Genomic DNA, 27,365 nt, shown 5'->3' on the forward strand with positions numbered 1-27,365 from the left:
TTTTACTAAAAGGCTGGAATACTTCAGAATTACAATAGTTGCCACTGCTTACAAATGCACAGATGCAGCATTAGATTGTTGGGAAACCAAGTGGACTGACTGTGTAAATATTAGGCATATAGTAGTAAATCAGGGGCTTTATCCCAGTAGTTTTTTGTGCTGCTTTTCCTGCAGAAAAGTAAGGCCATTACACACCGAGCATGCTGCAAAAAACCAAAATGAAATACTAGATCTTTCAGTTGCAAATTTGTCGTGTTAGGTGTATGCCGCATTTTTGCAAAAGCCGCATTTTTGCAAAAGCCGCATTTTTGCAAAAAACGTCCTCAAAAAAGACGCATCAAGCCACTATGAACTGGTCCTGATGTTTCTAAACAACAAAAGGAAAGAAGCAGAGATTCTGGGTTCATTCAATTCTCACGAGAAGGCAGCAGCAGGGAGAATTTCATGGTTTGATCCAGGAGTCGAATCTTTATCATGACTGCTGTCGTACATATTTCAGGATGTCAGCAGGGCAGTCTGAGCTCTTCCCACATCTGAGGAGGCAGGGAAATTATTTCAGAGTCGACTGACCTGGAGCACCATCTAGCTGTATGTCTGAAAAGAAACAGTACTGTTTTACTATTTCTGTTTATTTTTATCATTGTATGTTCAGTACTTGCGTTTCAGTGTGTTCAGTAAGTGCGTTTTGAGCTACAAGCGCACTTGTTGCCACATGCAGTGGTCTGATTGGTCAGATCTGCTAATTTGAATGCAAAAAATCTGAAAAAATTGTGCTTGATTCCATAAATTAGATCCAAATTCGTCTTGCAAAATTATGCGGTAGCTGTGAACGCCTGCATTGAGAATAGGCGAGTATTTTTAACAAACAAAATATTGGTGCAAATTTTACATGTCCGGTGTGTAAAGGCCATTAGTCTGAAAGGCGTCCAAACACTGCTGCTCAGTCAGATGCACACAAAGTGTTCTCCGGTGCCTCGATGCGTGGATCGCAGCAGTATTTGACACTGGTCCTCTTAAGGCTGGAGAGGTGGCAGTGGAGTAAGTAACTAGTTTGTCAGCCAGTATGTGTGTGAGCAGTGGAGATGAAGAGCAATGAGGAGGCTGTGAGTGACTTAAATAAATAATACAATTGGATATCCTCCAATTCCATCTCCCGCTGCTTAATTTGTGTGCTACGTACGAACAGTTTCCTCCTATTGGAGACGTCTACTTTAGCTTGTGTTTACTCCTGCGGCTGTAAATCTGACAGGTTTTAATATTAAATCAGAAATGTGTTCACCAAGAGGTAGTGGGCAAACAAACGGTGCTGCCTTAAAGCCTATTCACAGCTCAGTGGTCTCCCCTCCACAGTACCCTGAACCAACAACCTCCAGAAAACCTAACTAGTCTCCAAAAACGCCACCAATGGAAGACAGGAGCTAAATCTAGTGGAGAGGATGGGCAGGGTGAGAGGATGTGTGGAGGTGTGGCTACACAGAAAAAGGTGAGAGGTGACACATGGACGCAGACAGACAGCTTGGCAGACAGACCACCTCTTTTTAGGTTTTAGGTGAAAAAATAAATAAATCAAGAGGTGGCAGAAAAAACAGAAGGAAGCACCAATGGATCTTACGTTACCATCTATAAGAGATTCTTTAGGTTGTTGAGTCAGACCTTTTCTACCCAGCCTGCAACAGCTAATCCACGGTTTCTTCTTTACTCATTGAAACCGCCAGGCAGGTTTAACCACTGACCTGGAATCAGAGCAATGAGGGGAAATGTGACCAGGGAAGAGCTCAATTCATTTTCAGTTCAGTCGTGAAGCGAGCTTTCCGATCGATCAGTATGAAAGTTTATATACAAAATGTATAGAAAATGATAACTGCTTCCACAAATGCACTGGTTTCAATGGGCAAACCGATCTTCAGTTTATAATTTGAATCTAGCTGAACTGAAAAGGAATCAGAACCCACGACAAGGCGCTGACGTCTTCACGTTTACTGTAATCAGAGGGTCAGCTGGGAGCTCTAAGGCCGGTCCCCTTCCCTGAACCGACTCTGCTGCTATCCAAAAGGTCAGGAGGACAGAGGTTCACACAAAGTCTGTCACCCCTTCTCCTCAAATTCACATTGAAGTTTTTTTTGTGGCGCTTTTGTTTTTTTGTTGTCGTTTTTTTTTTTTAAAGAGAAGTTGCCCCAAACAGAAAAAACACTTAATATATTTTACATTTCCACTAATTCCCATTTCTCCTGTGAGGAAAAAGCCTGAAAATCAATTTATGAACATAAAACTCATGAACATAAACCGAATGTGCCTTGATATATAAGGAGTTACAAGTATTACTACAGTGATATGTGCTGGGGCTGGGAACAACTTCTCTATTAAAACCAACCCTGCTGCACGCACTCTCACAGGGCTCAGGATTCACAGTTCGAAGGCTAAAAGTTCACAGTTCACAGTCGAAGTTTAGCAACCCCCCCTTCCCACCCCAAAACCCTGTGTGTCCCCTGCTTTTGCTTTCACTCCCTCCCCCCCGCATTTCTCATCCTCCTCCTCTTTGATACTCTGATTGGGGCGATATCTGTAGCCAGCACCTCTCAGACAGGTGTGGTTCTGCGGTTGGGGTCCTTGCTGTAGTCTTTAGTGAGCGTGCTGCTCTGGAGGAAATCCCTCTCCGAGTTAAGCAGCCCGCCTAAGCCGCCAACAGGTTTGCTGCCGGCATTGCCGGCCTCTCGTGGGTTCAGCGTGTACATGGGCATCTCGGAGGCGGCGGGCCCTGTGTAGCCACCTTTCCCCAGTGGCGAGGCATCGCGGCTGGGAGCCTCTGAAGAGCGAACGCTGGAGCGGCGCCGGAAACGGTAGCGATAGGAGGGGATGCGGCTAAAGGCGGACTTCTTGATGAGCTCAGTGCGGGACTTGGCCCGGAGCTTGCGGTGTTTCTCAATGAACATGTGCACAGCCAGCACACCCACCATTTCCGCCATAATGAAGGAGAGGGCGCCGAAGTAAAAAGACCAGCCATAGGAGTAGGACTTCTTGCTGTCACTCTGGCCTGGGTCGCCAGAGTTGGCTGAGATATAGACAATAATTCCAATGATGTTACTGAGGCCTGGACAGACATAAAGAAAGAGAAACTGTGAGAGCCACAAACTAACAAAAATAACACAACTACAGTATACTAAGAGACGGTCATAGTACCTGTGTATTGGACCCAAGGTTTAGAGCGTTCATGATTTATTTCTGGGTTTGTGACCTGATTTATGTTAAGTTATTTAGTCATTTGAATATATTATTAGATTTTGTCTTTCTAGTTCTTGCTTTCTTGGTTGATGAGGTTAGTTCTCTTTCCTGTCCAGCCTGTCCTCGTCTCGTCTCGGTGTTTCCTGTATGAAGTCTGTCCTTTCTCCATGTTTGTTCACTTTTCTCTCGTTGTGTAAATTCTGCATTTCTGTTCCTATGGTCTTTTACTTCCTGTTTTATTTCGACAGACTCTTGTCCTTTGTGTGTTAAATTCAGTTTTCCTTCCACTTGTCTAATTGGTTAGATTCAGTTCAGCTGTGTGTTTTTCCCCAATCTGCCCTCGTCTCCTCTTAAACCCTCAGTTTGCTTGCTTCTTTATTGTGTCCTCCCTTGTGTTGTGTGTCCTGTGTTTCTTCTGTAGTTCCTAGTTTGTAAGTCCCTGGCTTTTGCCTTTCCTGAGTTTTGTGTTTTGGTATTTTGATCCTATGAGTTCTAGAAATATTGGGTTCAAAACCTACCTGCCGCCTGATATATCATCTAATGTATTTTTCTTTCAGGCACACAACATAATCAGATTTCACAATTTGATATGTATAGTTATTTATTTACTTGTTTACCCTCTGCTCAGATAAGCTTTTTTGTGTTGGTGGCGTTCCAACACATGTGGTCAACAGGGAAGTTGCCCTCTGGTGGACAAACTGTGCCACATCAGCCATTGTAAATAACAGATACCGCTAGAATAACAAATAGCTGATCAGCCGATAGTTTCAGCCCATCGATAAATTGGTTAGGCTCTAGTGAGCAGTGTGCAGTAATTGAATACTTTAATGTCAAAACCTCAGTAACTGAGGCTCTTCTAACACAGGGTTTGTTGGCTTAAAAAACCCCAACTCTAAAATGTCCCTTCCCTTTATCCTTTACAGCACCGTCAGAGGAAACGAATCAGATCATGTAGACACTCAAACAAGTCCAGTTCCATTTATCTGTTAGTGCATGAACGTTGTAAACAACATGAACAATTTTGTATCTTAAATTACAACACCACAACCTTTTTTTTTTATAGTGATTTTTGTCTGTTATCTTCATTTATTAAAGCAAGGTGTGTGGTGAAGCTACTGTGGGATATCTCTTATTTGAAATGTTTTTGTTGGCTATTGTGTTGTCATTTTGTGCCACTGCATGAGCCTGTACTGTGTTATTGCTGACCAGTTTGTTCAGCGATTTCATTTGTAATGTTTCCAGCTGCATCTTTAGTCCTGTCTGGTGGACATGGTGCATTTTTCTGCAAAAGACAGTCGCATTTGTTAAAAACTAATGAAAATACAATTTTTCTGTGACTAATAACCTTTTCAATGCAATTAAAGTGAACTTACTAAACCTTAACATGTGAGTCAGATATAAAAAAAATGCTTAGTTAAAACTAATAATGTTGCACAGATTTAGCGTTTTTTTTTTTTTTCCCGCGCATCTCAGGTCTTTAATTACAATTCTGGCCACCGACGAGACAATCGAGATAAGACGATTATCTGCGTTCTGTTTCGCAACAATGCCCCCGTTTTATATTGTGCTACATAATAAATTCAACCAATGTAGTTTACAGCAGTGCCTTTACTTTAATTTGCTTTAAATTGATTTTTTTTTTAAACTCCTATTCAACGTTTAAGGAAATCCATTGTTAAAAAAGACAAGGGTCCAATAAATGCACCAGTAAAGGTTAATGAGTGTTTTTAATAATTCCGATTACAAAACCGACCAATAATAATCACCTTGCAAGACCCCAGGAGACCCCGGGAACGTCATCAGGATCATTACAGTACAGATACGTAAGTACAAGGCTGTGTGCAAAGATGCTTTGCTGCGTCCCAATGAAATACTCTATAGGTGTGTGTGTGTTTGCACTCTCACACCCTCACAGTGCATCACAGTGGCATCATGGCATTCTTGTTGATTGATTAATCAGCTACTGTGTCCCATATCCACACTTTGGTGCCTCTCATGGGCTCTTCTGTGTGCTTTAGATGCTCAATGGGCTCCTCAACAAATATCTGAATGCTGTGCCTCCTCCGTTTAGAGTCGGCCCACAGTGACACAGCTGCACACACTCAGACACATGTGGCTGACACAGACAGCCGCCTTGTTGTTATCTCAAGCTCCTTTCACCAGGTCAGAGAATGCAAGACATTTGGCTGGTACTGTATTTAAATTAAAAAAATGTGGTATGAGGTGCTGAATTTGTGAATTAGTAAGTGTGGTTTCATTTATGCTGTTCTGATGACTGACGATCACTGTAGCTAAATTCCTAAGAGGAAAGAGGACACACATGGACGCGCAGAGACACTCGCAGTGATGACTAACCTGCTGAGACGAAGAAGATTCCTGCGCTGAGGATGACGTTGTGTCGGCTTCGGTAAAACTCACTGGCAGCCACGCAGAGCCCACCCAGAAACAGTAGACCCACACTCATGATGGGGAAAAGACTGGAGGCACGCACAGCACCTGCACATACACACAAAGAGTGGAAACGCGTTCATGACAGGTGCAAACTTTTTATTTTTCCGTGTAAAGACGTCGCCTTTCAGATCCATCAGAAACTGATGAAGGATCGTTTGTGCTGGAAGAACAGTAGCTCCACCATTACGTCATCAGAATCACTGGTGCGCATCACTTCTGTGCTGGAGGATGGAGGATGGAGATGCAAGGGGAAGAAAAAAAGAAAGGAAAAAAAGGTTCCACTTTACACGAGCGAGGCAGCGGGCTGCTAAATGCTCGACTGAACCTGAATTCTGAACATGTTAAAGCATTCAGAGGATTTGCTAGAGAGAGCAAGGGAGAGAGACCGAGAGACGGACGGAGAAGGGGAAAAAAAATGGACAAGACCCAAGACAGATGGAGAGTCACGCTGACATATGCGAGGCAAAATAATGAATGTGAAAGTGAGGCTTCAGTGGGAGTGAAATATTTGTCATATGTGTGCAGGATGTGATAACATATTGAGGAATATTTGCAAACAGCTTGTTGCGCAGAACTGAGATTCAGGCTATTTTGAGACACCGAATATATGAGGAGAGCCCATGCATCAGAGTTTTATCATATACGGTTGTGTCTTCACAAAAAGACTAAAAGTAAACGAAGCAGATCATTGTCGTTTTTTTCTCCATCTGTTTTCTTTATGTTTGTTGTTTCTTGCGTGGCAAAACATTCCCGCCGTGACCGAGAGCTGCAGATATTGCACGTACAGACTCCGCCCCTATGGCCCACAACCCTGGGCTGCATGAAATGCTGGTCACTAGGTCTCTGCTCCTTATTGGCTTATCAGCTCTGAGGACTGTGATCTAATTGGCTCCCTCTGGGGATGTTGCTCTGTGTTCAGTGGAGCAATGAAAAAGAGGCACAGGCTGAATCCATTCCCCTTCTTTTCTGTTGTTGTTTTCCACCTTTGCTCCTAGAATAAACTGAGAGCTCACTTCTCTGTGTTTTCTACTAAATACTCTCTCTTTATCTTTTTATCCTCTTTTTTTCTTATAATCCTTTTTAACCTCATGAAGGCCTTTTTTTAGGTTCAGTTTCTTAACTACTTGCCATTAGTTTGTGTTTCTTCATTATGTAGTGTTATGGAACGCCATTAAGGTCATAATTTGTTTTGTTGTTCCTGCTATTAGACATTTTAATATTGCCAGCTGCTGTTTATAAACACTGTTCTGGGTACATAATTATACCAGCTGGCATAGAAATGCCAGTCACAACAATTATTGAGTTTTTTTTTTTTTTTTAAAGAAACTTTATTTCCCATTATCCTTTGGATGAGAAGAGTGATAAAGAGTACTGAGTGAAAGTCTTTTTCTTTATATTTCCTTATGTTTTGCTTCAGAGGTGCCAGACTTCTTGTTGTTCTTTTTGTTTGTTAAGCTACTTAACAGTGACCTATGAAACATTCAAACATAAAAAAGCCAAATTACATTTTTTTATAGGCATACAATACTATTTTTGCACCAACAAGGTGATCCCCAAAGCGTTATTAGCTGACACATTTCAGCATGGTGTGAAGCTTGGCCTGAAATCTGAGGTAAATGGACAAGTGGATGACAAATGAAGAAGTGGGAGGCCCCCCCAAAATATCTACACCAGAAATAATCACCCTATTAGAGCACTTTGCTCTCGCTCTGCAGAACTACTTGTTGTTCCTAGAGTATTTAAAAGTAGAATGGGAGGCAGAGCCTTCAGTTTTCAGGCCCCTCTTCTGTGGAACCAGCTTTTGGATTCGGGAGACAGACACTATCTCTACTTTTAAGATTAGGCTAAAAACTTTCCTTTTTGCTAAAGCATATAGTTAGGGCTGGACCAGGTGACCCTGAATCCTCCCTTAGTTATGCTGCAATAGACGCAGGCTGCTGGGGGATTCCCATGATGCATTGAGTTTTTCCTTTCCAGTCACCTTTCTCACTCAGTATGTGTTAATAGACTTCTCTGCATTGAATCATATCTGTTATAAATCTCTGGCTCTCTTCCACAGCATGTCTTTTATCCTGTCTTCCTTCTCTCACCCCAACCGGTCGCAGCAGATGGCCGCCCCTCCCTGAGCCTGGTTCTGCCGGAGGTTTCTTCCTGTTAAAAGGGAGTTTTTCCTTCCCACTGTCGCCAAAGTGCTTGCTCATAGGGGGTCATATGATTGTTGGGTTTTTCTCTGTATCTATGAAGCGCCTTGAGGCGACTTTTGTTGTGATTTGGCGCTATATAAATAAAATTGAATTGAATTGAATAAACAGTATCTGAAAGCCATATTCTTAAGAAATGGAAAATATCCACACTTGACACAGGACCTAAGACAGAGATGTGGCCTTTCAGTGGATCCTCTTATTGTTTGTCAAAGCGAAAGAATTGTCAACTTTTGAACCACAATGCAATACCATCTGTAAATTGCTAGACTGGCAACAGATTCAATTTTCAGCACAATCACAATCACAGTGCCAAGGCAGTACAAGCATACCAGGATAGATAAAACACAATAAAACATATCAATCATGGAATGGCCTCCCCAGAGCCCAGGCCTCAACAATTCTGAAACAGTGTGGGATTACCTTGATGCTAGCATGGTGGCTTAGCTGTTAGCTAACTTTTGCCTCACAGCAAGAGAGTACTGGTTTCAAACTAGTAAAGGGACATGCTCCATGGAGTTTGATTGTTTTCTCCATGCTCACACTCAGGTTTCTCCTGCAGTCAAAAAAGCATGCAAGGTGAATGCTGCTCTTGGCCTTGGCCTTGTCTTGCCAAGCAGATTTGTAATCTCAAGAGACCTATTTAATGGTTAAGGGAGGATTAGAGGTTTATTGCCTAACAATAATGTGATAGCTGGAATATTTCAGTGCAAGTTTGTGCGGCGAGGCAAAGTAGCAGGCCACCATCAAAGGAAAACCTTCAGGGGTTCAATCACATGCCTTTTAACTGTAATCAAAACAGTATGCACAAGTACTGTGCACACAAGGTGAGCTGTTAAACGCCTAAACAGTGCTCCATACAAGAAATGACAAAATAACTAACTGGTGTTATTGTGACTGTATTTGTAACACCTCCAGTGTTCAGCTGCTTACTGACTACTGCTTTCTCTTCCCCAGAGAAAAAAGGTTAGTGGGAATATCCCACTCCTAGAAGAAAGATTAACTGTCAGTGTTTTGTGATTTTCAATTGGTTACATTTAATTGAAAAAATCCATTGTTCTGTTCTCTTTCCTCTACATTAGTTTTAAGTTGCTACTACAAAATAGTGGATGGAACTAACTTTGTGATCCTTAACCATACTACCCCTGTAGTTTGTCCTGCAGATGGGGCTAGAGAGGGGGGCACAGTAATGTTCATGATTGCCTCACACCCACATCATGCTTGTGTGCTGTTTCTAAAGCAGACTTTACAAAATGATTCTCATTTCAAGCCGATATGAAACATTGTTGTCACACACCTAACAATGGAATTGGCTTTACAACATACGATGTGTTGAGATAACAAAAAAACAAGTTTAGTTAATAGTCAGACAGTTCTACTCTAAATATGGTAACACTGGCCAGTAAAAGCCTAGTTGTGAATGCACAGTGCAGTGTGTGCTCATATCAGACTCACGTAGGAGGTATTCAGCTGCGTCTGCTTCATAGTCAGCATCTTCTGGGAAGTGATCAATTTTCTTACACACACCTCTGAATGTTCCTGGAGAAGAAACACACATCAGTTTAGATAGTATAGTAGTAGTTTATTTTGAACAACACAGACATGAAAAGTTGTTTTGTTTGATAAATACTCATTTTCGGATGTATCTCATATACACGGGCAACTCTGTGGTACTGTCCGATCAGTTCAGCAGCATATTTCTGAATATAAGCAGAGAGTATAGCCCTGCACACTATACAATTCATCCTGCCGCGTGTATCATTCGCCACAGACGCCCACCACGTTTGACAGATGATGAGATATTGTTCAGATCATGCTGTTTCTCCCTTTTTCTTCTTCTCCACACTTTTCTAATCTTACTAGTACAAGTTAAAGACATTTTCTGTGAAAGTCCAAGTGTGACTAGTAGCTTGCATCTTATTGTAAACCCTCTGTATTTTTGATTCATTAAGGCATTATAGAGTTTTGATTGATTGTACACACCTCCTCAAGTGTTCTTGACTTGGTCAGATGTTGTTTTTTTAACCATGGAAATAATTCTGTCAACATGGTTTTTAGTTGTATTTTTTTAGTCTTTTGGTGTTGCTGAGCTGCTCAGTGCTCCTTTTAAAGAATGTACCAGATTGTTTATTTGACCACTTCTAAATGTTTGCTGTTTCTCTGAAAGGTTGGTAGGATCTTTTCTTTTAAGATCAGATCTTTTATAAGCCTCATATGTCATGGCATAATGAGAGAACAGGCCTCACCTGGACACGATTCTAGTCAGTCAGTTGTTCAATTATTTTTGAGCCTCTTAAAAATGTGGGACTGTGTTTAAAAATGGCTCAGTTAATGTGATGCTCATGTTAAAAACTCCTTGAACTACATCTAAATCAGGTTACCTCTTGATTATTTGACTGTGGTGGTGCAAAGAGGCAAAACTAAATTGTATGTACGCACACACATGTTGTCAGAGGTATATTTAGAAGAGAAAAGAGTGATGTCACTGTTTAGTAGTGTTCCAGCAAATGTATTTCACAAACTACTTAGCAGCTTACCCTGAAGATGCTGCTTAGCTCTGCACCACCATCTGCTCAGCCCATACACATCCTACTACTGAGAGTCTTACAGGCTTACAAGGAGTCAGACCTAAATGATCCCAAGCATCTTTTGCTGTATATTCTCACACACATTAATAGGACCCTTTATTCCATCCACACACTCACTATTTGATGCACATTCCCATCAGTCACAGGTGTACATGTGCTGACCAGGTATCAACAGCATAGCAGGAGCATACAGTGAGGGTCAGCACAAGGTTAGGACAACCTTTTCAACAACTGCTTTCTATCATTTTGAACCACTTCTTCTTGAAAGCGTAAATGTCATTGCCAATGGTCACATTATTTGACTGACTTGACATCCAATATAAATTTTGGGAGATGGAGCATGTGCACTTCCTGTAAGCAGATGTGAAAGTATATCGACAGGCAGAGAGAGAGAGATGATAGATGATGCAGGGCAGAGCTGTAGCCTTCAGGCTGTGTATGGGAAACACTAATGAAAAGCCTTATCACACCCAGCACGCACAAACGCACACCGTTTCAATGTAAAAGACAAAAATGCATAACGGCTAAAGTAAAGACATCAAATGAACACACACGCGCACCGAGCTCATTAAAATGATACATGAACACTATCAATCATGCATGCAAATAAAAGCCCCGTGTATTTGGATTGCTTATATGAGTGCATGCTGGTTCGTCCATGTGTGACTGAGAGTGTGTGCGCGTTTCATGCAGAGAGTGACTCATCCTCCTCAACACACCGACTCACAGAGACACACAAACACACCCACCAGTAAACTCTGTGTGCGCGCGCTCGTGTAGGGCCGTGTTTCTATGTGCATGCACGTGCACGCCCGCGTGAAACTACACTGCATGCAGCCTCCTTCCCACCCATCATTCAGTCCCATTCACACATGGTCAACACCACGGGGGCTATGAAAGAGAGCGGCACTGAGGAGGGATGAAGGGGAGCAGCAGAGAAAGAGAGATGAAGAAGGATGAAGAGAGAGGAAGTGCGGGCTGAAAGAGGTTTGGTGGTAAAACGGCACGGGAGAATTAGAGAGAAATAGGAGGATAGAGGCTGGCAATGAACAAAATAAACGACTTGAGCTAATTGCTTCTTTGCACATGAAGAGGCTTTTTCCAGCACCCACACTCAGAAAGTCATTCATAAATTGATTCATCCAACTCATGCAGTAGGGGATGGAAACTAACATCTGACTGTGAAACTGATTGACTTTTATAGTCTTTTATATCTCCATTTATTAAGATAATCATCTGCAAAAAACACGTGAATCAAACTTTGTTATGCATCATTCTTAAGGCAATATACCACCACAAATGTATGCATAATATCACCTCAGCACACCCTCTTAATCCAAAGTGCAACACGTCCACAAATACATACTTCAACAGAAACTATTTGGTGGTTTGAATTTTCTCCTATACACCGAGCCCTTTTTCTGCTCCCCTCACCAGCCTCCATCCTGTTTGACAGTGTTGAGTATGAGCAAAATAAGCTTTTGTATTTCCAGATCACACAACCCATTGCTGGGAAAATACTACAGCTGGCAATTTGAAGATTATAATTTAGGCTCCACTCACAGAATTCCGGAGACTCTTTAGTGAATCTCCAGCAACCATTGCTCGCTGGACAAAAATGTGCGTTCCATGACTAGTTGGAGAGTTTCTGGCAGTTGCTAGTTATAATTGGTTGAAAAGAGGTACCATGCTACACCAAATTGCTTTGGTTGATAGCAGGTTACCCTGCTTGCCTAAAGCATATTTTTCCAGGTGCCCAGCTTCTAGTTAATGAATCTTTGAAGGCAACAACAGCAATCTGCTAGCAAACAAAGCAGTAACAAGAAGGTAAATGATGGAGCACTTTCTTTGCAACCAGGAATTTGGAGCACCAACTTTCCAACCTGTTGGAGAACACACATTTTTCCTTAGCAACTAGAGGTTGCCAGGGGTCACCAGCTGGCCTCTAGGCCTGTGTTACTGAGGCCTTGTTTATCAAAAACTATTTTTATAGCCACCTACGCATTAAACAGCTAAGATAAAATGCTTATATTTTTAATCAACGAGCCGCAGTACACCGAGTTGCAGTATACAGTATATAGTCTTTGATAACCAAAACAAGCATCGCTTACATTTTATAATTCAAATCATGTATTAATTAACCAAGCAAAAAGATATTCAGAATTATGTGCATAACCAACAGGCTTACTGGCACCCAGGTAATCACTGAGATATTCAAATGCTCGAATTGAAACCGAAGGGAGAATTCCAAAACTCCACACATGGCGACTGTCCCAACTATAAAGAGTCAATCAGCTGCCCTGAACCATCTTTTTTGGAACCAGGAAACACGTGAACCGGCACTGTTTTTCTGTAATAAAGGATTCACAGAGCTGTCAATGATTTATTGTGACATTTTCAAGGTGCCCTCAATCCACCAAGAAAGTACACACTGTATTCTGTTTAACTTTTTGATTTGTAAGATTATTAAATTGCATTTTTCTGCCTAACCAATGAAGCCGTGTCCATTATTAAGTCAAGTCAAGTCATCTTTATTTATATAGCACATTTAAAAGACATCAAGTGTCGGCCAAAGTGCTGAACAGAGGGATAATATAATAAAAGAATTAAAATGTGTCCATTATTAATGTAGTAATGATGCAGGCGAGTATATATGAGTTTTCTTGGTTTACTGTATCCATAAAGTGATGGATGCAGTATATTACTCAGTGGTGTGGTGGGAGTAGCCGCTGATCATGTCAGCAGCATTTTTTTGAGCTTGGACCGGTGACTCTTTGTGTCCTAGTGAGCACTGGGATTAAAGCTTTCTCCCAATTCACTTAGATAATGACTGAACTATCTGCCTGTGTATTGCAAAGATAGCTGCCAAATGGTGAGACTTGCTTCAGGAAGGACTTTGATAATATCACCAAATGCCACTTAAAAAACAAATTTCCTAACAATACAGTTACTCATGTAGAAGTACATGGCCATCTATCTTTAGTACTTTAGATCAGTGGTGTAATTGGGAAAGACCGTGTCCTCCAGTGGTGTGACTCAGCAATTTGTTCTATGCCATATGTTTTTATGGCAGTAATAAAATATTTTCCTTTTTGGGATTTAGGCACACTGGATGAGTTTGTTGACAGTGAGAAATAAAAATGATTAATGTGGATGGTTTACATGGATGTTACAGGTGGAGTGGAAGGTAACCGGAAAATCGGCTGCTGATGCTGTAAAGCGTCATCAGTCAGAGCTGCTTTGTGTCAGGCGGCTGGGAAATTCATTATAGCTCCAGCCTTTTTAAGTGAACAGATTTGCATCAAACCATTATGATGAATAGGGCACTGAACGGCACAATAAAATTGGGGATGTACCAATATATTGGCTGATATCGGCTTTATTCACTGCTACCAGATGACACAGGCTGATAACATGTTGTCTGCAATCAATTTTGTGCTGGGTAGATTTTCAAATATACCCCTATGAAGAGCTGGAAGACATTTAGGTTAATTCTCTTATAATAAAGATTTCTTTCTTTCTCTGAAGCAAAGCGGAAATAAATAACAACAAAAACAAAAATAGCCCGGCTCACGGACATGTGGGAGGAGGAAACATAGATAGATGACCGCTTTTATCTCTCTCTGGGACAAAGAATCGAAATCACAACTGAGAAAACACAGTTAAAAAGCAGATGTGCACACATACACACACACACACACACTTTGTTTTTGTACATGATGTCACACTATCCATTTTAAAAAACAAAGACATCTGCTAAAAATAACTTCAAGACTCGTGTGCTGGACCTTCAGGTTAGTTGAAGTTGCCATCACATCACTAAATATCTAATATATCTTCAAAACGTGACACCATGCACAAAATGTCAACATGCTGCGATTAATAAAGAATGTTTGCTAAGCTGTGATCGATATGAAACTTCACCACAGAGGACAGGACGAGGTGTAGTGCTATTTGTATAAGTGCACCATTTATAATGTTATGGTACTGCTGTGGTGGCTACCTTAAATGGATTAGTCAATTATAACTTCAGTTGAAAATAATCCCTATTCTTGATGTAACGCAAGCCAAAAATGTACTAGTGATCTGATCTGTGCTCGGATTTATGGAAAAGTTTGTCAGGAATCCAGCAGCAGCAAAAAAGCACAACACCATATATTTTAAAAATCACAGGTTACTGCCTAAATTCATATTACAAATATGACCTTGTGCACAATTTGGATGAAGACCCATTGGATGATCACTGTGAATAAGTTTGATTACATACTGTGCAATACTGTGGAAGGAGGAGCAATCCTTCTGAATTGTAGACTCTATGGAACAAGCTGATCGATCAGTCAGCCGAAGCGGGTAAAATAAATAAATAAACAAACTACAGATCATATTTCTCAAAGCATGCTGTTAAAATTCAGTATTGGAGTGCGAGATCTATTTTTAGAGGTATCATCCAGCAGCTATTACACAAACTGCTTCTTAAGGGATATCGCTTGGTGGTTTCCGCTTGGGTCAAAATGTGCTAACGGTTTGCTGTCTGGTTGCACTGCTGTTTTTAAAGATTTATGCCTTCAGGAGAAACAAATGGACTGTGAGCTTCTGACTGAAAATATGCAAGCGAGCGGGATTAACACACACTCAGAATGTTGTGAATTTCTCTGTGAGATTTGTAGCATCTATCAAAAATATATAACACTGTCATCCTTGTAGTAAGAGGTATGCTTCATCTTCACCAAAGATCTGTCTCGTTGAGATTTTTATTCGACTGAATGAATTCACAGCTGAGGACACAGATTTATTGCTTTTGGAGCTGATCCAGGACTTCTCAGGTTGCAATTTCCAAACATGCTCAAAATAAGGGATGAACACTTTATTCCACAACTTTAGAATAACAGGAAGAATTAAGTACTGCGTGTACTGTGAATGAGTAGTGCTGGTGTGTTTCTAAATGTGTACTTCACTACCTGCTTTTTTAATGATGCAGTAATAATGAAGGGGGAGGACGTTGAGCCAGTCTCCAACAGGAAAGTAAATAATCAAAACACATGGTGATTCCAGAGTGATTCCAAAATTTTGCCACATGAGGACTCGGACGCTCAAATACTGAAGCTGTCATGTCTAATATTTCACGCTTTCCACGTCACCCTGTCAAGCACTAAGCAAACAAGTATGTGTTGTACACATTTTATTGCAGTGGAGAGTACTGAAACAAGGATCCAAACTGGGGAGCAGGTAGCTGTCAGACAATCTCGATGTGGATCTCTGTCAGTCAAACGCGCTGTCTGGCCCTGTTACTGTAACTAAAACGTGTGTGTGTGTGTATGTGTGCATGGGGCTATATGAGTCACATATTTTTAGCCTACAGTGATGTTTCAGTGATGTACCTCCAAATGCTGTATCAGTAAGTGAGTCAGTTGTCACAAACACTTATGTCAAGTGTCAAAACCAGCCTATGATCCCACACTCGCTTCTCTCCCTCTCTCTCTCTCACACACACACACACACACACACACACACACACACACACACACACACACACACACACACGGCAGCACTCGGTGCGTTTAGGCATGCAGAAATAGTGAAGACCACCTTTGAACTTTGACATTCAAAGCAAGACTATGAATGGGGAGGAAAGTTGATTAAAGTAACTGAATGTGGCAGACAGCACCAACAATCCAAATTCAGAGATTTTACTGCACAGTCATCACTATGGTTACGGTCCAAAAAGAGGGGGGGGGATCACTTCTTCCACAGAGGAAGAAGGACAATGGCCAGATTGCTTTAACTGATAGAAAGGCAACAATAACTCAAATAACCACTCATTGCAACCAAGGATGGAAGGAGAGCATCTCTCAATGCACAACACATTAAACTGCAAAGCAGATGAGTACAGCAGCAGAAGACCCTACTGCGCGCTACTTCTGTCTAAGCTAAGAACAGAAAACTGAGGCTACACATGCTCATGGCTACATGAGCCATTTATAATTTTACTGTCTGCCTGTGTAGACACCAGGACACTGGAAAAATGTTGCTCAGTCTGAAGAGTCGATTTATGCTGAAATATTTAGACGGTGGGGATTAACATCATGTGTGTGCAGCAGCAAATCCGCAGCAACTGTGTGACGCCATCATGTTATGGACCAAAATCCCTGAGGAATGTTTCCAGCACCTTGTTCATTTGAGTCAGTTCTCAAGACAAAAGGGTATCCCTGGTATTGGAAGGTGTGCCTAATGACATGGGGAGCTAGTATGCATGTCTCTTTCCTTGTCTGCACATTATTTGAATGACTACAAATGGTAATTTAGACTCACGACTGCTGTAGTCCTAAAGTTTAACCTGCACGGTTAATACTGTTGAAGTGGTCGGTTTGAATTTTGCCAAGCAGAAACAAAAAATTTAATAAGCTAATAAGCTATTCACTGTGGCCAAAAAACAAAACATTCAAATCTGCACCATGACACATTTGTAAAACATTTAAAAAAATCATAAAACAAACACTGGAAATGAACAAAGGTGTGTGGCATTTAAAGAAAAATCCAATGTGAGGCTCTCAGGTGGCTGCTTAAATTAAAGCCCCTCAGTTCAGGCTTAACAAATTGGCTTAGAAGAAAGAAAATCTTTCCGTCTCAGTTACAGAAGATTAATAAGATCATTAAAATAGAGCCACACATTTGTCTCACTATGTAAGGAGAGTGCGCTACTATTTTTTATTTTTTTTAATGTGACGTACATCTCATTTCTTTAAGTGTTTTCCTATTCATGAGATTTTACTCAAGCCGGCACACATCCATATCTTTCCACGAAGGCGTTTGGATGACAGCCTTTTAATAAATATCTCTTTTCAGGATGAAACCACAGCCGAGGCCACCTTTCTGGGACTCCAGCAGGCAACCATTTCCCTCATTCCTAAAGAGCACTTTCATTTATCCTTTCCCTGCATACCACAAGTGAAATTATATCCTTTGCCAGCTGGATATTACTTCTCTTTATTAGATGGGGCTCCTAAAATAATGGGACTACTTAGTATGCTTGAAAAGTTCGTACGTGCACTGACGATGGTACACTGGATCAATTATTGCTCGTGCAAGTGTTATATTGTATCTCCAGCAGTTATATTAATGTGGGGAAGCAGAAAAGAGTGCCAGGTCTTCTCAGTGTTATTTGCTACTGCGTACAAGGTGTTATGTTCCTACATTAGTTGCCTTCCAAAAGCTTAATTTCATTATAGTAAAGAAGGAGAGTTGGGTTGTTTTGAGGTCTGAGGACAGTGGGATAAAATTCAGTAGACTGGCCCCAGCCCAGTTGGCTATTTTATCAATTTCACACACAGATAATCATTTCCCGTATGCATTTTTTTAATCATAAGCAGCTACAGACATCAATCTGAACATGGGGACACTGGCACGCCAGCTAATCTGTGAAGTCGTGCACGTGTGTGCTTGGGCAGTCAAGTGTAAGTGCATGGAGGAGACTGCATGTTTTCAAATTTGCTGTTGCTTATTGTTTTTTCAGTCTAATAAACAGCACGGTAATGATCACAGACACACACAAACAAAAAAAGAATAGAACATAGAGACACACACATGCACACACACACATGCGTAGTGGGAGCATCTATCAGGAGGCATTTCCCTCACAAAGGTCACAGTTGCTCGAGGGCAGCTGCAGGCACAGCCACAGCAAAGCATTATGGGACACAAACAGGAATGAGAGTTCAGAGTATGCATGATTGTCTGCCTGCGTGTGCGTCTTTGTGTGTTTTATCTGAGTCATGTGGTTGAGTTTCTCCTACAGGGCCCAGCATGCAACTGTTGTCACTTATGCATAAAACATATGAACATAAGCGCAAACCTGCACACCCCCTATTGTATACCACGCATTCTTTAATACACACTGTAAAAATAATTACTACCTTTAAAAAACTCTGGAGAATATCAGCATGTTACAGATGGAGCTGTTAAGATGGACACACACACACACACACACACACACACCTGAGAATTATTTATAATAGCTACTGAGTTAAATTGTCAAATTATCTAATTTGCAAATCAAAGCATCGGACATTTTAATGCTTTAATTAAAACACAGCTATTCAATGCCGTATCAGTCTAGTTCTTGTGAACTAAAATATAGTGAACATTGAACATAATCCACTCCTAAATAAATAAATAAAAATTTTGTGCCTCAAAACAAGGTTGAAAAAGGGGACGCATACAAACAACAAGTCTGCGTAACCCCATGACTGTGACAAATGAGCCACGAGGTGGATGTTTGTCCTTGATCCAACTCTCACCCACGCACAAACCCTGTATTCACAGAAGAGTCCAACACTGAAGTTGGCCACCCACTAAAAGACTAAAACTCAGTGTACGAGATCCCCACAATAAAGCACAGATAACTTAAATAACACAATCCATACAAGTGTTGAGTAGAAAAGCACATTTATACACAATTTTTTTACAGGCAGAAAAAAGCCGATGCTGGTGATAAACTGTCCTACAAACTCCCTGAAAAGCCTTTAGTTGATCAAAAATGCTGCAGCAACAGTGTTGACATCTTATCTTAAAGACCCAATAGCACCGTACCACAAGGCGCCTTGAGGTGACTGTAGTTGTGATTTGCACTATACAAATAAAACTAATTGAATTTAATGCGAATGATAAATTCAGGGGTACTGCAATGTGTCAGCAACAAGCTTGGCCTGCCTTAAAATACAATCTAAAATATGTCATTTTTGACTCTAATGGGGACCATTAACATGTGATTGACATAATCAGGAAAGTGCTTACAGAGGCCTAAAAGTGTCATTTTCCTAACCTGCATGCATTGCAATTCACAGAAAGGTCACTTAAGGCACACCTGCACTGCCCTTACCCTTTCGAACTGCAGATACATTACTGTTCCATACACAGTCTATTGTAAGAACTGTTAAGAAAAGCAAGGCAAGGAAAATATATATCCTGTAGATAAAACTGAAGTCAACGTTTCCTAAACATTGGCACTACCTGTTCTAGTTTCCTTTTTGTAGTCAGGTTCAGGGGATATGTCTGCATTTCAGTTCAAACTAAAGCAGAACTTGTGAAATGGGTGATTAAAAACAAGAAGTGAGCTTTACTTGGAAGCATCCGGTGAATCTAAACCACAGGCAAGGTTATTATTATTTTTTAAACACAATACAATGTAAAAAAAACCCCAAACGGGAAGCCAGGATGCTACAAGGCACAGATTAACAAACAGGCAAGTGAGACATGGTGAGCTGAGGTAGTATGAATACTGCAGGGCCTCATTAATGAGGCGAATGCAGGTGAGTGGAAAGGAAGGGCATTTGTGGTGACTCTTCAGACAGCAAATGGCAGGTGGAGAAAGTCATAATGTCTGGAATAATACTGGACTTCAGGCTTGTTTCAAAAGCAGAAGAAAATTAGAAAAGACTTTATAAAGGATGTACGCTGGCATTAAAAGTAGCTATTGCATCCATGACGAGCAAATTACATACACTTACAGTCTAGCACATTTTATTTCCTAGAGGTGTCATCCTTGTGTTAATTTGCAAGTTGCTGATTTAGATTAGATGTTCACTATTTGAACAAACTTCAGAGCCTCTGAAATTCAGCCTCAAGATAATGAATTCTAGATTTTGCCATTTTGACGCTATGACTTAAAACTTGAAGCAATATCAATGGCTTGATTAATGGCTACAGTTATATATTGTTAGCAACGATTGCTGTGGGAATGGGGCATCAGTCAAGACCCCTGTCATCCACGTTTTGAACCTTGAAAACCACCACTCACTAGGGAAAAATATATATTCCTGGTGTGTCTGACTGGTTGGAAAGTGCTTCTGGAGGTTGGTGGCAGTCTCTAAGTGAAACTGGTAACAAAGAGGTATAGGCAACCGTGAAAGTGTGAAGGAAACCAGACTGTTTGCCCTCAAACAAAAAGCAGTGCCTGGTTGCAGCAGAAATGCAAGACAGGACACAGCCAGGAACCTTCAGCAACCACCAACCAACCAGGAAAGGAATACATTGTTTTCACCTAGCAACCAGTGGTTGCCAGGAGGTTGATGATTGGTCTCTAGGCCTGTGTGATTGAAGCACGAGTGATTAATTAAAACAAAAACAGGGTGCCATTCGTTTTTCCAGTATCTAAATGTGAACAAGACAAAAAAAAAGCTTAAGACCCAACACAGTAACATGACTTTGATTATGGTGCAAATGTGGCTAACTGGAACTCCTGAAATCCAACCTAAACTGGTCAAATAACTGAAACAATTTAGCTTTTTTAGATTGTAGATCATAAAACTATTTGGGATACAAAAAATGTAATTCATATGATCCTTTTTGGATAGCATCTACAGCCACGTTACTACTCATTATGCTTACTGTCTGAATTTAGTGAGCTAGCATGCTACTTTTGGACAAAATCTGTGACCTGATTTTGGCACTACAGGGGACCATCAAAGCGATTATTGTCCATCCCAAGAGTAGCATGGCAATCCAACCGACAAAATGAGTAAATTCTCTGCCAAACATGTCAGCTCCACGGCTCAGCATGAAGGAAAGTCAAAGTAATTTGAACAGAATACATGAATGACTACTGGCTAACCTCATACCTAGATTTGTATTTCACAATAGGAAAGCTCTCATCCCTTTGAGTCTCTACGATCATAAAACATTTTAAAATGCAAACATAGGTCTTTTTTTTGTTAGACATCTGACAGATAACCATTTTTGTAGTTTCTATGGGGAGGACAGCCTTTGTCCCAAGCAAGCTGACCCCAATGAGTTGGCATGTGATCCAAAATCTGCATGTAAGTGGTCTGTGTAAACCTGGCCACACGTGTCCACGAACGCACGCACTCACAATTTAAATGGTTTTGTCAACTAGATAACAGAGGAGGAGGGAGTGAGCAACGGACAGGAAAGAAAGTTGAAAAGCAGAGCAAATTGGACTGCTTGTTTCCTCGGAGCGCCTCTGACAGCTCAGTCTGGGTGACTGTGCCGCTTTCTTTCTCTCTCTCTTCCTCCTTCTCTCTGTGACTCTGCCTCTCTCGCTCTCTCTGATTACCTTTTTGCAGGCGAAGGAAAGAGAAGCTGGGAGGGAAAGAGGAGGAGGAGGAGGCTAGTTTCCACGGTGATGGCTGATGAAAGAGAACGAGGCAGGTTCTGCTCGGTTGCACACCTCTTCTCTATCTCTCTCTTCTTCCCCCCTTCTCTCAGTCTGTCCCTACTCAAACAGCAAAGCCGCCCCCCCCCGAAAACATCTCTCTGTTCATGTTTCAAATCTTCTCATCGCTCCTCCTTCAATCTGCCTAGTTTTCTCTCACATTCACAAAACATTAATTCATCCCATTCCAGTTTTCCCTCTTATCTGTTATCGCTTTCATACATGGCTGTTTCAGGATTCCCTCCACGCAGCTAGCAAACATTACACTCACATGTTATTGTTATGTCTCATTTTAAATCCAGGACCATTAATGTGCTGCCACAACAGCCTCTGCTCTTCTGGGAAGACTTTCCTCGAGATTTCGGAGCCTGGCTCGAGTCCTTTCAGATGTTGTTGTTCAGCTGCCCTGAAACAAACTGCTGCCATGAAGCTGGAGACACCATGTGGTCTAAAACTGCTCCCCGGGCGCCCAATGGCTGCCAACTGCTTCACAGAGTGAATGGGTTAAATGCAGAGAGGAATTTCCCCACGGGGGAATCAATAAAGGATCAATAAAGTATACATTATTATTATTATTAAAACAGTGTCATGCAATTTCACACATCAGTTCTGATATGAAAATAAGAAGGCTTGATTAAGTCTAAATATTAAAAAGAAGATTTTTCTATACGTATGACATGTTATGAAAGAAAAATATATGCATGCTAGACTTAGAGTCATGGTTAAAGAACAAAAAAGACCCATCCTCTGTCAATTCTAAGGATTTACATATCGTGACTCAATGAAAAACACTCAGCTTCCAAGTCGACACACCTATAGTATTTTACAATTTACAAATCCCATGTCGCCTTGTTCTCAAGTTATTGCATTTGCAAGATTTTCAGAAAACTTGAACTTTGACCTTAAGGTTTAGGTCACTGAGATTCGAAATAGTCGATACACCAAATGTATCAATTTGAAGCTCCTACTCCTAAAAATGGGGCAAAAAACAAAAGCAGTGGGTGTAAAAACTAAGACTCTATAATTCAATAGCTTTTAGCAGAAGTAAGTTATTTAGCGTAAGGATTTTCTTTATGACTTCATCATTCTCTCACATCTCTGTGGAAGACTTTTGCTCTGCTCTGTTTTACCGCGTTGCTTCAGTTCACTGAGATTTGCAGGCATTCGTTTATGCACAGTTCTCTTAAAGTCTCACGATTGCATTTCAAATAGGTTGAGGTCTGGACTTTGACTGGCCTCCTGCAACACCTTGATTCTTCTTCACCCATTCTGTTGCAGATTTGTTGCCATGCTTTGGATCACTGTCTTGTTGCATGACCCAGTTTTGCCCGAGCTTTAGCTGTCAGACAGGTCGCCTCACTTCTGACTCTTATATACTTTGGTATACAGAAGAGTTCATGGTCCAATCGATGACTTCGAAGTGCCCTGGTCCTGTGGCTGCAAAAAAAGCTTGAATCACCATGCCTTCACCACCATGCTTACATTTAGTGGTAGGTGTTCGTGCTGATATGCTGTGTTTGGTTTGAAATGTAACATTTAACATACTAACTGAGGTCTGTAGAATCTCAGATTTTGCTTTTCTTAAGCATTGCAAGGTCTGACCTTGGGAATTTGGCAAAAATCTGTTTTGTTTTTTTTCCCTTCTAACTGCATCTCTATTACACCTCCTTCCCTGTAGCTACTGGCACAATTGCTATCTTCCTTCAGTCCATCTCTCCCGACATTCTCTGATTTATCATTTTTACTTTCCAGATGCAGTAAAACTTTTCATCTTCTACTAGATCTCCTCCCTTCATCCTTTAGCCTACCTTCCCTTATTATCCCCCTCCCTTGATACCTTCTTTAGAAACACAGAAAAATGTCCTGCGGGGCTGTCTGAAGCCCTCCTTCCTTTTAAGCCCTGGAGCCTTTATTTTACATTCTCTTCCAAGCTTTTCAGCTGTGTACAAACTCTCCTTTTGTGCTATTAATTCCATCACAGCTGTGATTAAATATCTGTTTCCTGATGATGTCTGTCTCTCCAAGATGTTGCTTTTATCCTGCACATCGCCACATCTGGCTTTCTTCTCTTTCCAGCTCTTTCTTCTACCATCTTTTAAAATTCCCACATACAGGAGGTAATTTACAGTTTCCTCCCGCATGTGGGTCTCTTTATGGATCAAGGACTGCAGTATTAACAGCAACATTGTGAATAAAGGGAGAAAATTTTGACCACACGCTACAGTTTTCCTATACACAGGGGTGTGTCTAAAAGGGGGAACATGGTGACATCAGCCCCTGAGATATTGAGCAACTTCTCTTCTACATTTAGTTACTAACAGTCAGCATAAGGTAATTATTATTTTGTCAATTTAAATGTATTAGTTAGGATTTTTTCAGATTGCACGGGAGCACATTTGCAGTGGGTGAAAACCCCTCTCCAAACTGAAATGTGTAGGCAGACAGAAACATTTGCGAGACCATGAATTAAACTTTAAAGGAGAGCCCGAGAGTTGCATTTCTAAGACCAATACCATACAGATATTTGTACAACAGCTGGTTGTTGTGTTTGTGACGTTCCAAACACGTATGTTGCAAACAGGGAAGTTGCACAGTGCCCTCTAGTGGACAAAGTATGCAATGTCAACATTCATAACATGGCTTAAGTGTCGTTCCCCCCTTTCTTCTATACTTTTTAAATTTTCATTTATTGGAGGATAAATGAAAGTTATTTTCTTGATACGCATTTTTTGGGCAAAGAGTTATATTTCTCGCAATAATATCGTCCTGTTGATCAATCAGTTGGGCAATTCTTTGTATTTAGTATTTTGACGCTAATACTGCTGTTTAGTATTAGTATATATTACTATTCCTAATGAACAAAAGTACTTTCTCCACAACTATGCAAACCAGTTATTCAATCCAAAATACATTTCAAGTTCTTGTGCAGCACCAATTTACATGTAAAACCACCTGCATTAAGCTGCAGAGCACTGCACAAGAGCCTGATGATCTTGCATACCCACTCCCCTCCCCCTGTAAATGGAGCTTCCAGGACGTAAGCAAATAATGGGAACATGCAAAAGTAGTTGACTTTTCTTTTAAAGGACACATATGAAGGTTTTTTTGGTTTAAAAATACAAACTCTAAAAATGTCTGGATAGATATTAAAATATAAATCATAAAATATACACCTCCCCTTTTCTTTTGTCTTTTTTGGTCATGTTACCTCTCTCTTTGTTTTTTTCCTTGAACATCTTGCTTCTTTCTCTTTTATATACCTGTCCCCTTCTCTCAGTATTACCCTCCTTAACGATTCCTCTTACCTCCTCTGTCTTTACCGCTGTCCCTCTCAGTCAGGTGATTGCTTTTATCCCAGACATGGTCAAACACCCCACATATTTAATTAATGCTTATCTCCCTATGCTGTGACCTCATTTTCACTCTGTCCTTCAATCCTCAACCCCCACCTGAATCTTTAAACCTTCTCGCCTCCTTCCTGCAGCCACCTGAGCGATCACTGCTACCTCCGTCTCTGTTTGAAACCCTATTCCTTCATTCTGTTACTGATGTGATCATCTAAATCCACGTTGTGGTCACACACTCCCGAGAGATTCACCTGAAACTGAGGGCACGCGCAGCTCATCCATCACTTTTCACTTGCTGCTCTTCTCCACCCCTCTCCCCCGCTTCATTCATGTGCACTGTGGTTTCTCTTCATTCATGTTTTGTCTGTTCTCTAAAGGCGTTTTTCTTGTGCTCATTTATTCTATCGCAGCACCTCTTTAGAGAAATCCCAACGTCACCACACACTGCTGGTCCCTGTTAACATCTGGTATTAGCAAGTGCATGTAAATATTCATCCTATTACAGGCCTTTGTATTTATGCCAGAATCTAGAAAACATCCCTGTTATTTCAATTCTATAAGAACTCTACATTCCTGTGTGCTAAATTACAAGCAGCCCATTAAAAATTCCTCTAGAACTCACTTTATGAACGCTGTTGTTGTTACATGTTAATGCTTATTATGCTATTTCCCTGCTCTTTTCTTTTGGGCTTTCCTTTTAGCTGTTTGCTTATCTAAAATTGCAGTTTGCTGATGCCTTGCATTGAGGCCGCATTACCGAAACACTGTCCTGAATCTTAATTTATAATTTAGCAATGAAGAGCTGGCATATTATTTTTTAACAAATACAGTGCATCCGAAATCAAGGCAAACAAAACTATACCATTCACGAATTCTTGCTATATGCAGAAAAAGGCCTAGTCTTTTAACTTTTTTTCAGGCAGCTTAAGATGGGGATTAATTATACACATGCTGACCTCATTATTTGAACCACTGGACAGGTTTAAAATGAGCATCCATCACTGTAATAATGTATGTGACACAAAATAAAAGCAAAACAGGTTCCATTTAGAAGCGGAGAATACGTGCATGTGCAGGCGCATTTACACCTAGTTAGTTGCATTTAAAAATCAGTGAAAACTTTAGAATAAGACTACCTGCTCGCTACTACTTATATGCTAATTATTGCCTTAAAGTAAATATTTCTTTTAATTAATGTCTCTTTTTGCCTCGTGCCCATTTTCACTGCTAAATAAAACTGTAAATGCTGCACGTCATGCATGTGTAACTGCTCTGTGTGTTCGCCTCCACTGTAAGAACACTGCATATATGAGGCTTCACTACTTTACTGTCCAAGTCACTCACACGCTCCCTGTTGTCGGACACAGTACAGGTTGCTAGTACACACATCCGCTTCCTGTCAGCTTATGGGGCAGCTATGAATTATAAAAGCATGGCTACCAGTGTGTTGCCACTGTGCTAAGTGGATATAAGATGGACAGAATGACAAAAGAGATAAGAAAGCTTCTTCACTTAAGTAAAGCAGTTGTTAAAGGCGTGCATGAAGGAGTATATGTGCAAATGATGTTTCGTTGTCTGAGCCTGTGTGTGTGTGTGTGTGTGTGTGTGTGTGTGTGTGTGTGTGTGTGTGTGTGTGTGTGTGTGTGTGTGTGTGTGTGTGTGTGTGTGTGTGTGTGTGTGTGAGAATGCACTGACATTGTGCTGACATTGTGTTAACTTGGCATCCTGCTCCCACAGCTGTGCCTATGTGGAGGATTGGGAATATCCTGGAATTTGTCTGTTTATTCATTCAATCAAATGTGCGTGTTGCTGTGTGCATGAACGTACAGCAGCATACCTGCACCATCTGGCACTGTAACCCCCCCCCCACACACACACTTTGACGTGTTGACAGTGTCAAAGTCCTTGTTCAAGTTTCAGATTTTTCCTTTTTAAGTTCACTTCAGTTGTCTATTAATTGGAACACTGGTGGGTCAATCCCAGGCTGCTCCAACCAGCATGTCAGAAGTATCGTTGGGCAAGATACTGAACCCCAAGTTGCCTCTGATGCATCCATCAGACTGTTGGCATATGTGAACGTTAGGTTAAAACTGCTTAGGCATAGAAAAAGCACTTGCATGAATGGGTGAATGGGGCTTTATTAAAAAAGGCTTTGAGTGCTCAAATTCAGTAGAAAATAACTATGTAAGAGCCAATCCATACAGCCAAAAGGCTTTAGAGAGCCAATCAAACCCTGTGATCAAGGCACACTCTTCTGTGTGGTGCTAAATACGATGGATGTGCAGCCAAATGCCTTGAGAGTTTCTAGAAAAAGTCCAAATTAACAAGAAAATCACTCAGAGTTTTTAAAGGGAGAAATGCTGCAAATAAGGATTGAAAAAGTAAGAAGCAG

At 41.0% G+C, this 27,365-nt stretch overlaps 1 protein-coding gene across 2 annotated transcripts in view; it reads right to left on the reverse strand.

Annotated features, from left to right (window-relative positions):
- Positions 1-288: 288 nt before the first annotated feature.
- The window catches only part of cacng3b (calcium voltage-gated channel auxiliary subunit gamma 3b), a 30,687-nt gene continuing 3,610 nt past the window's right edge, over positions 289-27,365 (reverse strand). For both annotated transcript variants that reach the window (XM_087839667.1, XM_006798041.2), the window contains 3 exons: positions 9,327-9,410; positions 5,575-5,715; positions 289-3,088 (listed from right to left, as the gene is read on the reverse strand). In XM_087839667.1, coding sequence (XP_087695793.1) covers positions 2,577-3,088; positions 5,575-5,715; positions 9,327-9,410 — 737 coding nt within the window. In that variant the 3' untranslated portion in view covers positions 289-2,576. The remainder of the gene's footprint in view (positions 3,089-5,574; positions 5,716-9,326; positions 9,411-27,365) is intronic.

The sequence above is a fragment of the Neolamprologus brichardi genome, chromosome 4 (assembly GCF_056152115.1).
Source record: "Neolamprologus brichardi isolate AB-2024 chromosome 4, ASM5615211v1, whole genome shotgun sequence".
Lineage (NCBI taxonomy): Eukaryota > Metazoa > Chordata > Actinopteri > Cichliformes > Cichlidae > Neolamprologus > Neolamprologus brichardi.